This window comes from Mangifera indica, chromosome 16 (genome assembly GCF_011075055.1).
Source record: "Mangifera indica cultivar Alphonso chromosome 16, CATAS_Mindica_2.1, whole genome shotgun sequence".
Lineage (NCBI taxonomy): Eukaryota > Viridiplantae > Streptophyta > Magnoliopsida > Sapindales > Anacardiaceae > Mangifera > Mangifera indica.
The window spans coordinates 12,233,127-12,247,807 of NC_058152.1; the positions used below are offsets into that span (position 1 = coordinate 12,233,127).

General features: G+C 31.9%; 2 protein-coding genes across 2 annotated transcripts; both read right to left on the reverse strand.

Moving 5' to 3' along the window:
- Positions 1-1,139: 1,139 nt before the first annotated feature.
- LOC123198980 (TMV resistance protein N-like) lies at positions 1,140-1,683 on the reverse strand. The gene has a single exon (XM_044613781.1). The coding sequence runs from the start codon at positions 1,662-1,664 to the stop codon at positions 1,140-1,142; it is 525 nt and encodes a 174-aa protein (XP_044469716.1). The 5' UTR covers positions 1,665-1,683.
- A 5,810-nt stretch (positions 1,684-7,493) lies between these two features.
- Positions 7,494-12,993, reverse strand: LOC123198981 (disease resistance protein RPV1-like). The gene is made up of 6 exons (XM_044613782.1): positions 12,509-12,993; positions 11,154-12,234; positions 10,532-10,903; positions 10,026-10,417; positions 7,679-7,751; positions 7,494-7,535 (listed from the first exon to the last, which is right to left on the reverse strand). Exons 1-6 carry the CDS (start codon positions 12,991-12,993, stop codon positions 7,494-7,496), a joined length of 2,445 nt encoding a protein of 814 aa, XP_044469717.1.
- Positions 12,994-14,681: the final 1,688 nt, after the last annotated feature.

Genomic DNA, 14,681 nt, shown 5'->3' on the forward strand with positions numbered 1-14,681 from the left:
TATGCAAACTTATAGTGATTTTACTTTTTTAAGCAAATTTAAATTTATGTCCAATAATACCCTTATTGGCTAATTATGTCACTCTCTCGGTTAATTACATCAGAAAAATTTTTTTGATAATCTATGAGCATTCTATATTTGTTAGGTTATGATTTGAAGATTCAAAAACTTATTTAAAATGATTAACTTTTGTTATAATATAGATTAGAATGAAAAGATTAACATAAATGCGAAGAAGGATGCGTGAGGGTGTGCGTAAGGATGCATATGGGTGCGTAAGGATGCATATGGGTGCGTAGGGTGCACAGAGTGTGTATAGGTGTATAAGGGTGAGTATGGGTGCATATGGGTACGTAGGGTGCGTATGGGCGCATATGGGTGCATAAAGTGCATAAGAGTACGTATGGGTGTGTAAGGGTGCGCACATCCGCACACATTCATTTTTTATATATATATACACACACACATATATGCACTCTGCTCGCACCTCTGTTTTATATATAAATATAAAAAATATAATATTTAAAAAATATAATATATATATATAATATTATTATTATTTATATATATTATATTAAATATTATAATATAATATTATATGACTTGTGCACCTTACGCACTCACGGGCACCCAACGCACTTTTTATACACCCTACGCACTTTTTACATATTCTATGCACTCTTTACTCACCCTACGCACTTTTACATACTTTACATATCCCACACACCCTTTATGCATCACCCGTTCGCACTCACCATTCTCCACACTTATGTTTATCTTTTGGTTCCTATTTGTATTTGAACAAAAATTTATCAATTTTTAAATATATTTTGAATCCTTAAAACATGAGTTACTGAATCTTCGAATAAGAACTTATCAAATCTTCAAAAAAAATTACACCAAATTCAACGTAATTAGCCGAGAGTAACGTACTTAGCTGAGAGAGTATTCTTGAAATTAAAATTAAATTTACTTATAAAAGTAAAACCACAATACATTTGCCTAAAAATGTTTAGACGGAAAAATTATTGCCGATTTTAATTAATATCTCTTACATAAAAATTGGTAATTTATAGCTTAAAAGCACTTACCAAAAAAAAATGATTATTACATAAAAACATTGATATAAAAATTTACAGTTACCTAGAGTTCTTTGAATCATAACCAGACAGGTTGGCTGCATCCATCAAAGCAGTCCTCCATCTCTGCAACATCTCTGAATCATCCATAAAACGCTTTTCAAGCTCAGCAAATGCTTTTCCAAAATCCCCACTTTGATTCCTAACATCAGATGGATCTACGTCATAGAAGACTGGTATTACGATCTGATCATATGTGTTCTTACATTTAACAATCTCTTCAAGTTCTTTGAGACACCATCTGGAGGAAGCGTAGCCTTTAGAGAAAATGATAACCGAGATCTTTGAATGTTCAATTGCCTTTAAAGGAAAGGCAAAAATTTCTTCTCCTCTGTTAAGCTTATCATCAATGAAAGTTTTAATCTTTTTCTGACAAAAGGCTTCATACAGATGGCTGGTAATGTTTGTTCGGGTGTCGACACCATGGAAACTAAGGAAAACCTCATACTCTAATTTAGGAGTAATAGAGGAAGAAGAAGAAGAAGAGGAAGCCATTAACTGCAAGTGATGAAAGGCACTTCGCATTAACAAAGAAGGCGAAACTAAATGTCACATAATTGAGTAATTGCATTATATTCCACAATATCTAAGTATTTTCTCGCTGTACATTTCCACTTGCATCTCTTTCCCCGAAAATATGCCGTGTCTTTCGTCTTTTTCACTTCGGCTTTTTGACCCGTGAACATTGGGCTGCCTTTTTCTTTTTTATTGTTTTTCTTTAAGTTTCAAAATTTTAAATTCCCATCCATGGTCCAGTTATTGAATCTGTTAATTTTTTTTTTAAATGACTATTATTTATCCAAATTTTTATAAATATTAAATTATTAATATATCTTTATTTAGTTTAAAATTTTTATTATTTATTAAAACTTTAATCAATTTAAAAATGTTATATTGTCATTTTTTTAAATTAATTGAAAGGAATATAAAAATTTTAAATTTCAAAAAAATCTTTGAATTTTTTTTTTTCAAATTTAAAAAAAAAAACCAAATTTTTTTTTTTAATACCTTTAATATCTTTAAAAATTATAGTTTATCCTATAAACTTTTGAAAAGGGAAAATGAAAAAAATAAGGGGAAAAGAAAAATTAAAAAAGTAAGAGTGAAAGGAGAAAATAAAGTGCAAAAGAAAAAATATTGAAAAATTGATATAAAATAATCTTTCTAACCTTTCATTTAATTAAATTCACTAACAGAAGTGAATATAGGCTTTTTGAAATTTAAAACGTGAGATTTTACCATTTCAACAAACCTTAAGTGGGAAATAGTCTTCTGATGTTGTTTCTCGGTAATAATTCATGAGGGTTAGGTGAGATTAACTTTAATTTAATAATTCATAAGGGTTAGGTGAGATTCATTAACTTTAATATTTTAATTAAGGTCTCTAAGCTCTTGTTTTTATGCAATACACGTAGAGAATAAAACTTTATATACAAATAAATCTTATTAATTTATCTAAACAAATCAATGAAACTGTATATGATTATATGATATGATTATTTTTTTTCACTTTAAAATATATCACTCAATCACAAATTATCATAAATGAGTAATATTTGTTTACACATATAGTATCACTTTAAAAAATAATCCCATTGAAAAATCAATTTTAATACAAAACAGATTTTGGTTGGCCAAATAGACTTGAAACTAAAGGGTTGTTGTGTTGGGAAGCGTTTACATAGAAGAATAAACTATAATGCAATGAAATAGTAAACAAAATTTTAACAATAATGATATTTACCAAGATCAAAATATTTTATTTCACTTTCGGCCAAATTACGACAACCGAATTTTTCAGCTATTATATTAAAATCACACAACCGAATTTTTCGGCCAAAATATTTTATATAAATGTTAAGTTATTAATATGTATTTACCATTTAAAAAGACTTATCACTTCAACTTTTAAAAAAAATTACGAGATTTTAAAATGTTGCATACTCAGAGTCATCATGCTTTTAGAATCTCTTGCAAATTCACAACAAAACTCCTTGTCATAAACTCAGCAATTTCTCATTTGGTACCAATAACCATATTTGATAGAGAAGAAAATTGACAAAATCACAAAAATAAGATAGATCAAACTATCACTTTTTTTTTAAATTATTAAAGAGATGAAAATTAATTTTTGTTATTAAATAATTAAACTTGTTATCCCAAAATTGATATTAAAAAAGTTAAATTTAAGTGAATAATTAGAAAAATTGGATATTTTACTTTTTTTTTATTGAAGAACTCTTTGTAAAAGTATGATTCATGTTAATGGGGTAAGATAAAATCTACAGAGACAGTAAAGAAGCAGCAAATAAAATAACTAGTTTATTCTTCTTCTCTTGTCTTCATGAAAATACTACTCCCTCATCTATGGAGTAGAATATCTCTATCACTATAAGTGATTGTGTTTCCTCCTATCAAAAGATACGTATTTAAAGAATTTATAAATCCATGGATATCAAAATAAATTTACATGCAAATATATACTCACTCTCCCAATAATCATAGTGACTAAATCTTTATTAACATACATTGGTATTTCATGGTGAACTATCTTTCCATACTCCAAGAACATAAGATCTTGTAAAATATACAATTTACTTAGCAACAAATAAAGTACGAAGATTGTTGCCTTGTAAAAATTTACATGACAACATTGCAATGGTACCCCAAAAATATAAACCCTAAATATATGCTTTAAAAGCTGATAAAAATGAACATCATGCATCAAAAAATGATTTAATTACAAACTTAACTTTGTCCGGGTAATAAGACTATTTATATTCACAATTTCTCAGGACGCTTGTGGCTGCCTCAAAAATGATAGCAATTTAAAGTATGCAGATTATGTTTGTAACAACAATGTCCAGAGGTAACTTTGATTGGGAATCGAAGTTCAAGCAATGATGATCTTCCAGAGAGATTAAGCTTGTCGATTTTTTCTGGTATAAGATTAGGCAAGCCTCGAGCAGCCTGGCGAGTTGTTTGGATACAAGACATCAGCTGCAATGTTTCTTGGCGAAGATGATCAACCTGTTCGGGCTGTAAAGTTGGTGAGATGTCAAGATGTTCCAAGTAAAAACTAACATAGATCAGATCATACAAACGTGAAATTTAAAGAACCATGTTAAGCTAAGATCCATATTAGACTTTGTAACCGCACTTAAGTTAGCAGAAAAGCGAAGCACTCAAGGAAAAAAAAACTACAGTTTTTTAGAGCATAACAAAAATGATATTTGCTGCGAATCATGAATGCAAAAAAAAAAAAAATCACCAAAATGGTGAATTCAATGCCAAGAAGATGGTTTAAAATAGGTGCGATTTGTCTGGCGTCTTGGGCTTGCAGAATTTCGGCCAGAATAATAACTCAGTCATCAGCTAGTTATTTTCCGTACAAGCTGCATACTGCTTTAATAAACAGTTAAAAGTAGAACAAAACTTCAATTTTGCAGATGAATGCAAATTCAACTCATTGGAATGTTTCTCAATATAAATCAGATGTGCTGATAAAGAACTAATTGACGGGTCAGAAAACAGGTTACAGAAAGCTATCGAAAGTTAAGATCAGCAATACTTTAGAAGAATCCAGAATAAAGCCATACCTGATTGAGCAATGATGCGGAATCTTACCTGGTTCACGAAGCTGACTAGAGCTTCCAACTTCCAACTTCTCGATTGCAGAAGGTATCCTTGGGATGTAACCTCCTTCTACCAGTTGACCGGCAGCGACAGTTTCAGCAAGAGTTTATTGCGATAATTCCATGCTTAGAGTCAGAGCATCTTCGGCTTGCTGGCATGACTGTATTAGATTATTAAATTCCATATATTGTGAATCAGTCAAGGTGTCAAGATGAGGAATGAGAACCTGTTATCAACGTCAGCCTATTAATCAGCGTTATTCTACCTATGATGAAAGACCTTAGAAAAGAATTCAATTAAGATATGAGTAAAAGTTCAAAATAGGCAGACATTATATAGATCGGCTTTTGCAGCAGTAGATTTCATGCGGAAAAGTTCAAAATAGGGGCTCAAGCCATCCTCTAGTATGTGAAGCTCTATATCACTAATATGGGCCTGCAAAGCAGACCTCAGTTCACAAATTTGCCTTGTTTGCTCTTCAACCCATTGTCCATACTCCATCTCACATGCTGCAATTCCAGCACAAACCTCGGTGAAGACTTTTTGTTTAATGCAAGGAGATGAAATGACAAAAAGTGTGTTTTATAAGCAACAGGAACTACTGGAAATCAAATTTCAAAGAACAGATTCAGCACATCAGAGATTATATGCATAGCTTCATAACACAACATCATTTTTCATGGAGGTATCAAGTTTTCAAAGTGCTGGACGCTTGTGCTTATGGATGGCTGGAATCTATTGCCAGGAACATTTTTGAGGCATTGATTTATGGACAGCAACAACTTCAGTGCGGATAAAGAAGTGATATGAATTTTCTTATGTACTTGTTACAAGCAATTGAAATGATATAGGAAACAAAACTATGAAAAACTTGCAGGAATCATGCTTTGAAGGGATCACGATTAAACAATAAATAGCAGGAGCATACCATGAGTGGTGTTGGTAAGCTAGTAGTAACAAAATTTCACAAATTGTCTTAATATTATGTGTACACTCTTGGTTCCGAGATTCAGATACCAAAAAAATGCAATTAGAGTCATGCAATTCAGCAATACTTTGACAAACCTGGGTTTATAGGTCCAGAGAACCCCATCTGAGAAACTTCTACTCCACCGCCTATATACAAACCCTGCAGTGTAGCATTCGTTGTTCAAACATTTGAATGTAAATGAAAAATGATGGGAAAGGGTTTCTAGTGTCATAATACCGAGTAAGCAAGAAATAGAAATAGTAAATCTTCTTAATGCCTCTTGTCTAGCTCACTCAAGCTCCTGCTCCAACTGAACCAACTTTAATCTACTAGATTCTAGCTGTTGAACATAGGCCTGTAAAACAAACACAAACTAAAAAATTCTGAATCACTTGTTGCATGTTAAATCTGATTCAAAGTAGGCCTCAACATACCTTTTTCCGCAACCGGCTTTTACATGCAGCCTCACGGTTTTATGCAAAACGTCTTTGTATCTACGGGATTTTGTAACAAAGAAAAAGACTCACTTCATTTTGAAGGGAATATTATTTAATCTATTTAAAAACCATATACAGAATTAGAGACAACCTATGGGTAAAATTGGTCGATTGAGAGACTACAAGAACTGAATACACTGAAGTCAAACATAGTGAATGGGCTCATAAATTCCAAATCTACTTGGGGTCACAAACTGGGTGGACGGAGAGTTCATGCCCTTCGAACTTATGATGGGATGCAGCTCCATTAGCTTTAGACATAAACACACACAACATATAAGCATAAAGACAACAAGATGCAAAATTGATATAAAGGGTATCTGAGTTTGAGGTCTAAATTTGAACTGAAACAAAATCAGCCTAGCAGGATATCAAATTGAGTTCCAGAGCATAACAACCCAAGTCATGGAAACCTTAGAAATTTGCTTACACAATAACAACAGAGTCTAGAGTTAAGTACTGACGTAATTTGATTCAGCTCTAAGAAGACTTCAATTTAACAATAAGCTGTATCTATTGTAAATGAAATCAACAAAAGATGCATTGTTTATAAGGATGCAGAAGAAGAAAAGCAGATGCAGTATGTAGCAATCTAATTATACAAATCCAGTGATGAAAGTCAAATATCATAAGTAGAGAAAGAAAAAGGCTTTAATTTAAATGCAAAGGCAACACAAACAAGATACTGGTTTCCCATTTCTCGGTCTTCATGCTCATGATTAGAATCAGGCAGCCACTAACATCTGAAATCAAAACAGAGGAATTCTAAGAATAATTTTCTTTCATGATAACTAATCCGTGCAGCACCTGTTACTCGAAGTAAGACTCCATAACAGGTGCCTCCGTTAAAAGGCACTGGACGCCTAACAGTAGGATAACGGCTTCCGTTTAACTACCTCCCATCGCAAGCTTGAACCAGATACTAAATCAGATAAAGTCTTCTCCTTGCAATCTTTCATGCTTCACGGATAAATCATATATCAAAAAGCAAAGGGAAATAATATTGACAAAACCAAAGGCAACAAGTATATGAATATGAGAATTCACTGAAAATAGATTAACGAGTTAAAATTTCTATGTAGAAGAAAGATGCTTACAGTTGTAGGCCTATCCATCACTTGTATATTGCTGAATAAGGAGACCATCTATCTAAAATTTCATATGTTTTCAAAAAATACCCCCATTGGTCATGTTCCTCGCAAGAGCTTAGACAACGCTTCAAACAGTCATTAAAAGAGCAATTTATAGCATTCAATCTCTGGTCTCTGGTCTCTGTCCACTGATCTTGCTTATCTTCATTGTGCATGCTCAGAAAGCAGCATTAACTAAATGCATCAGCCATCGTTTTACCATATGAAAGAGAGGCATGGGGACACAAAGGAATCTTATCAACCAGTTCTGACCTAATATAATGAGCTCATGGACTTTGTACTTACTTCAGACTTTCTATAGGAAGAGGATCTTTCAAGTGTCAATGGTACAGCACATTTGCTAACCGCATAAAGTAGTCTGTCAAATACAATATATACAGCATAGCCTTATGTTATTTCTACATGTGACAAATTGAACGACAATAGATCATTTTTTATAGATAATGAGTTGAGATCACTGTATAACCTTTTTTTTAAATTAAAAAAATCACCGTAACCATGTGAAGTTTATTAATAGGTGGAGTTATATACAAAATCTTGATAAACCATTTGAAACATACATCTTTGAAACAAAAGGGAAATAATTTAGAAATAACCATAGGCAACAATTAAAGGATGCCTTACAACATTGTTTAGCATGTAAAACATATCAAAATAATAATAATAATAATAATAATAATAAATATAGATAAAGAGTTAAATGAACATGAGAAGTCACCGAAAAGAGTGAAATATATATACATGTGTGTATGTATCTTTTTTTACATTTAATTTAATCCAACTTACAGTTTGTAATACATCCATCGCTTGCATATTTTTGAACAAGTAGACTATCTATCCAAAACTTCATATGATCTCGCCAAACCATATATTTTGCCATGCATCAAGTAGCAGTTTAGACAACACTTCATATAGTCGTTTGTAGAGCAATTTATAGAATTCAATCTCTTGTCTCAGTCCGCTCTTACATCTCTTCTCAAATCATCATCTTTGACATACAACAAGTCACTCCACATTTTTTCACCGGGCTTTGAACCCTACCATTCTTAGTTGAATGATCAACAAAGAACTTAATGACACCCTGGCTATTCAAATCGAGTGTAAGTAATTTCGAGGACATGACATGGTTGTTATATCCTATGAATACATGATCTAATTCAATAACCTTACCTTCAAACCCTAATGAATCAAAAAGAATGCCAGAGGAAATGATCTCCCCATTAACAAACAAATCATATTCAACATTGAAACTTCTAAGTTGTTGATGTTTTTTTAATGATATAACAACACATAAAATGAAACAAATTAAGTTATCATTGAACCAACTTACTGGGAACTCTATATAAGTATTATTACTTTTAAATTCAAACCATTTGGGAATTTCGCTTCCAGGGTAAAATATGGAGGTGTATGGCCAAGAACGCATTGCCCAGGGATTGTTATCCTGCATGTACATCACTTCTTTAAGGATATATGTTAAATTGAAGGGCATTTTTGTCAGAAGGTATATTTGACTTTCACTCAATATTTAAAATTTTAGAAATATAGAAAACAACTATTTATATTTAAAATATAATTGAACAAATAAACGAAAATTAATAAAATGATTAAGATCTCTTACTATTTATTGATTTTTTTTAGAAAGAATATGTCACCCAAAAAAAAGTCTCTTGTGAAATTGTTAATCTTTGAAGATTTTGAAATAAAAATAACAAAAAGAAATTAACACAATAAAATCTATTAACAAAAGGAAAGAGAAAAAAAAAGGAAAACAAATATTAAAATAGAAAGATGAAAAAAATATTCAGTTAAATTATTCTCCAATCACGTAATCAATTCTACAATATTTACTGGGGTGAATAATGAAAAGAATAAAAAAAAATTAACCATCTGCCCTAAAATAGGAAAAATAGCAATATATTTCACAATCTTCAATTCAAACTCGAGAATTTAAAAAGAAAAAAAAAGCATCGTAGGAAACCGGAGAAAATGAGAAGATATACTTACTTCAAAGCAATCCCCCAAATTTGTATATCTGTCAATATTCATCACAGCGTCTAATTTTAGTTTGAAACAATTGATGAAGCTGAAATACACCCCACCATCCCCCCGAAGTAGGCTTAAAGCTGGTAATATCGATTCTAGTGATTTGCAATTATTTGCTTCTATATATTCTAACTCGGGTGGAAGCTCAGCTATGGATCTAAGCCTTTGGCAATTGCTAAAATTAAGCAGTAGCAAGTTAGAGAGGTCTTTGATGCTCACAGGTAGGCTCTCAAAATTGTTTTGGTCAAGATATAAATGTCTTAGTGAGAGTAATTGGCCAATACTGTTGGGTAACACTTCGATACAACAATCAACCAGGTTTAGCTTTGTCATTTTTTGTAGGATAGATAAATGGACGAGTGGGATACTCAATCGATTCTGCATCTTACATCTTGCAAAAGATAATGTCTTTAAGTTGATCAAACTTGTTATAAACGTTGGTGTTTCAGCAAAAGCCATGTCCTCTAGTTCAAGTTCCTTTAGAGTCGTTAAATTTCCTAGGTTATTTGGCAATCTGTCAATTTTGGAACAACTCGAGAGATAAAGACATTTTAGAGATTTTAACTCATGAATACTCTCCGGTAACCTTTCAAGCCTTGAACATTTTCTAAGACTCAATTTCTCTAGTTTGTATAGATGCTCTATTGATCGCAATTCTTTTATGGCTATTCCATCTAGATATAACTCTTCAACTGTGCATGGGAGATATGGAACTGTTCTAAGATTTGAGCAATTAGAGAGATTAATTTCTCGAAGAGATTGCCAATGAACACTAATTGGAAGATTATCAAAGCTTTTGCATCCACATAGATTAAGGATAACAAGTTTATGGAGATTATGGATAGATGAGAAACTATCGAGTAAATTTGTGCAATCTTCAAAAATCAGGCTCTCAAGATTTGGCATAAGTGAAAAATCCGGTACTCTGCATAAATGCTTAGAGTGACTGAGGTTAATATGTTTCAAATTAACCAGTTTCTGTCATAAAAAAAAAATTAATTGAATTAAAACAACATAAATAACATACATATATTTACAATTTAAAGCCAAAAAAAAAAAAGAAAGAAAGGTAGTATATAAGTTAACATTTACCTGGTTACCAGTCCAAAGTTGTTTAACTTTGCTATTATGCATATGAAGTGCAACAAGGTTCTTTGGATTAAAATTTGGTGGCAATGATTTGGCAGAATATCCATGCCAGCAAAAGTACCTTAACTCAGAGAAATCAGATTTAAGTTTCTCAAAACCATGCACCTTCTTTCCTTCCTTGGAGCTATTTTTTTTTAAGAATCTTAAGTTATGGCGCCCTGTAGAGGAATCAGATTCAGTCACCTTATTTTTAGGTTCGGAAACATAAAATTCCAAGAATCTTAAGTTCTGCATTTTGTTGAAAGTTTTGGGATTTAAATGCAACTCTTCTACTTTAGACATATCCAAGCGTATGCTCCGAATTGCTCTAGTTCCCTGGTAATCACAAGCATATTGATGAAAAGTCAATTTGAAATTGCTTAATTACATCAGTTCTTAAGTAATTTACTCTCAAATATATTTCTTTTCAGAATATGTAAATAAAAAAAATAATAGATACGTCATTACTACCCTATACCAAATAATTTAATTCCCAATGATAACTAGAAATGAATATTCTTCTAACTAATATTTTTATTATATTTATGTATAAAATATAAATAAAAAATTAGTGTTTGGCTCTTACCGTATTGTGCTTCAATACTGAAAATATATCCTTATGATCCCACAACCGACTACGTTTACCAGGATCATCAACTGATTCTTGCTGAACAATTTCTCTACCCATTTCTTCAAGTAAATCATGCATTGTTATGGTGTCAAATGATATAGTTATGAGACACTTTTCAATGAGAAGATTTATATAAATATGAGAGTCAAAGTCACGAACATTCAAGATCGCTTCTATGAGATCTCTTTTATATCCTTTAAAGAAACATGCAATATCTAAAAATAAATTTTTCTCTTTATCATTTAATCCATCATAACTTGTTTTTAACACCTTATGGATATCCCCATGACTATTAATTTTCAAGTTTTTTAGTGCACTTTCCCATTCTCTCTTTGTCCTCTTGAACAGAAAGGAACCTAAAACTTTAAGAGCTAGTGGAAGACGTTTAGCACATGCTACTACACTTGATGATAGCCCAATATAATCTCTTGTTGGGTTGTTTTCTCCAAAGGCATACAATGTAAAAAGTTGAATGGCTTTATCAAAAGGTAATTCTTTCATCTTGTGTATGTGATGCACTCCACAATTTGTTAGGACATGCTTATCCCTTGTAGTTATGATTATTCGACTCTCGAAATCCAAGTTGTCAGAAACTTCCCTTAAAAATTCCATTTGTTTGAAATTTGTAGTCACATCATCAAACACAATGAGAACTTTCTTACAACTAAGCCTTTCTATTGGGAAAATGAATCCGATATTGGGATTTATATCCCCTAAGAGTGCATGATTGATTTTTTGGCGGATGTCATTTAATCCTCCGATTTTCTCTGATTCTTCTCTAATATTTTTAATGAAGAAAGAAACTTCAAACTGTTTAAAGATTTTGTTGAAAACAGCGTTAGCAAGAGTAGTCTTACCTATGCCCCCAATACCCCAAATTCCAAGCTTGCGAACACCTTTTGTACATAATAAATCTTCAATCTCCTCGATTGATGAATCTAGTCCAACAAGGTTCTTGGTGTGAATTGTTGAGAAGTGATAATCCAATCTTTTCAAGATATGATCGGTAATATTCTTTACAAGTGATGCCTCATTCCTATAAAGTAAAATAAATGCATAAATAAAATGATACTAAATTAGATGACTAAGAACAATTCAAAGAAATAAAACATAATTTAAATTATTTTCTTTTTTTTTTGGTTGTTCATTAAATACAAATTTTTAAATGCGAGATCAGCATTATAATGAACTGTGTCATGACATGAACTCATATTCTGATTTAAAACAGAAAATCAAAATCAAAAAAAAAAAAAAAAACTGCTATTAGTCGTTACTGCAAGAAAGTTATTGATAAATAAATTTACAGTTACCGATAGTTCTTTGAATGAAAACCAGAAAGGTTGGCTGCATTCCTCAAAGCTGTCCTCCATTCCTGCAACATCTTTGAATCATTCATAAAACGATTTTCAAGCTTAGCAAACGAATTCCCAAAATCCCCAGTTTGATTCCTGACATCAGATGGATCTACGTCATAAAAGACCGGTATTACAACTTGATCATACTTGTTTTTACATTTAATTATCTCTTCAAGTTCTTTGAGACACCATTTGGAAGAAGCGTAGCCTTTAGAGAAAATGATTACTGAGATCTTTGAATGCTCAATTGCCTTCAAAAGAGATGGAAAAATTTCTTCTCCTCTGATAAGGTTATCATCAATGAAAGTTCTAATCTTTTTCTGACAAAAAGCTTCATAAAGATGGCTGGTAATGTTTGCTCGGGTGTCCACACCACGGAAACTAAGGAAAACGTCATATTCTTGTTTAGGAGTAATGGAAGAAGAAGAAGAGGAAGCCATTAACTTCAAGTGATGAGAGGCACTTTGCATTAACAGAGAGGGTTAAACTAAATCATGAAATAATTAAGTAATTTACTTTATATTCCACCATCACTAAGTCTCTGCATTAACAAATTGGCCGGCCGAAAATTTATAAACTCTCAGTGATATAAGCGTTAGGTGAGGGTCCTTAAATTTTCACTATAAATCAAATAATATTACACCAAATAAATAAATGAAAAATACTTGGGAAATATTAGGTGCTGAAGGGATGCAAAATTTGGGCCCCCGAGGAACGCGTAGTTGGGGAAATTAGCAAATTCAACCCTCAAGTTTCATTTAACCACCGTTTTGGTTTCCTTCGGTGTTATTAAATTGACATTTGAATCCCTCAAAGTCAAATCTGCTGATGATATGGAGCTATGGACTATCTTAATACCAACATAGGGACCAATATAGGAACCAAAATGTAATTAAAAATTTTCATGACTTAAATATAATATCCGAACCTAACCTTAGGATGAATTGTAATTTTCACCACAAAGGGCTGCCCAAGGAACTGTTGCCTTAGCCTCTTCCTCTTGGGCAACTTTTAATTTTATCTTTTCTTGTGCTAAAATCTAGGAAGCACCTATGCATTTTTGTGTTTTCGAATATATGGTTCGAATTTATGACTCATTGATAAATTGACATTATTTAATAATTACTTAACATAATTCAAATAAAATCACAAATCAAATTTGAATTGAATCAAGTCATCTATTTGACCTATAAGTAAAACTAACTCAAACTCTTGCTAGCTAAAATTTAGCTTAGTTTTAAGACAAATTAAATCATTTAACTTAAACTTAGTTTAAATTAGAAATAAAGAATTCGAATTAAACTAAATTAACTTTTGAACTGAAAACAACTCAGTTTGAATCCAACACTAATAAAAAAAGCAAAGGAACGTGCAGTTGGGAAGATTGACAATGTCAACCCGCAAGTTTCACTTTAACCAACGTTTTGGTTTCTTTCAATGTTATTAAATAGACATTTGAATCCCTCGGAGTCAAATTTGCTGGTTATACATTGATATGGAGTTATGGACTATCCTGATACTAATATAGGGACCAAAATGATAGTAAAAGTTTTCATGACCAAAATACAAAAGTCAAACCTGACCTTAGGGATGAAATTGTTATTTTCACCACAAAGGGCTATGTTAGAAACTGTAGCCCTAGCCTCTTCCTCTTGGACAACTTTTAATTTTATTTTTTGTGTTAAAATCTAGGAAGCACGGATGCATCTCTGTGCTTTTGAAATATTTCAAAAATCAAAATGACCCAAAAACCAATATGAATTATTTCGGGCCGCATTGATAATTTAAAAGAAATATGAAAAGCTTTATAGAAAAGAAACACATTTCATATGTTAAAAATAAAAGAGAACTTAGATCGTTTCCAATTTACTTTGCAATTTGCATATTAACCTAACCATCTCCTCTTCGTCCCAACCATCAATAATTATTCTCCATCTCTGGCATCTTAACTCCTCATTGTCTACAACATTTCAACTCTTCACAATCTCCAGTGTCTAACTCCTGATCATCTCCCTCGTCTTGAAATCTCGACAAACTCATCTTTAACCCATTAGTTCTTTAATAACCTATTCGGTTTGATCAGTGTATTGACAACGTGAACTCCCCTTCTCTTTGGCGTCTCAAAATC

What these genes read in the sequence shown, in the direction of transcription:
- LOC123198980 (XM_044613781.1), bottom strand. Translation starts at nt 1,664, where the DNA reads ATGCGAAGTGCCTTTCATCACTTGCAGTTAATGGCTTCCTCTTCTTCT.
- LOC123198981 (XM_044613782.1), bottom strand. Translation starts at nt 12,993, where the DNA reads ATGGCTTCCTCTTCTTCTTCTTCCATTACTCCTAAACAAGAATATGAC. An exon ending in TTTCATTCAAAGAACTATCG is followed by an intron (nt 12,235 to 12,508) that starts GTAACTGTAAAT and finishes TTTACTTTATAG; the next exon opens with GAATGAGGCATCACTTGTAA. An exon ending in AACTTTGGACTGGTAACCAG is followed by an intron (nt 10,418 to 10,531) that starts GTAAATGTTAAC and finishes TTTTTATGACAG; the next exon opens with AAACTGGTTAATTTGAAACA.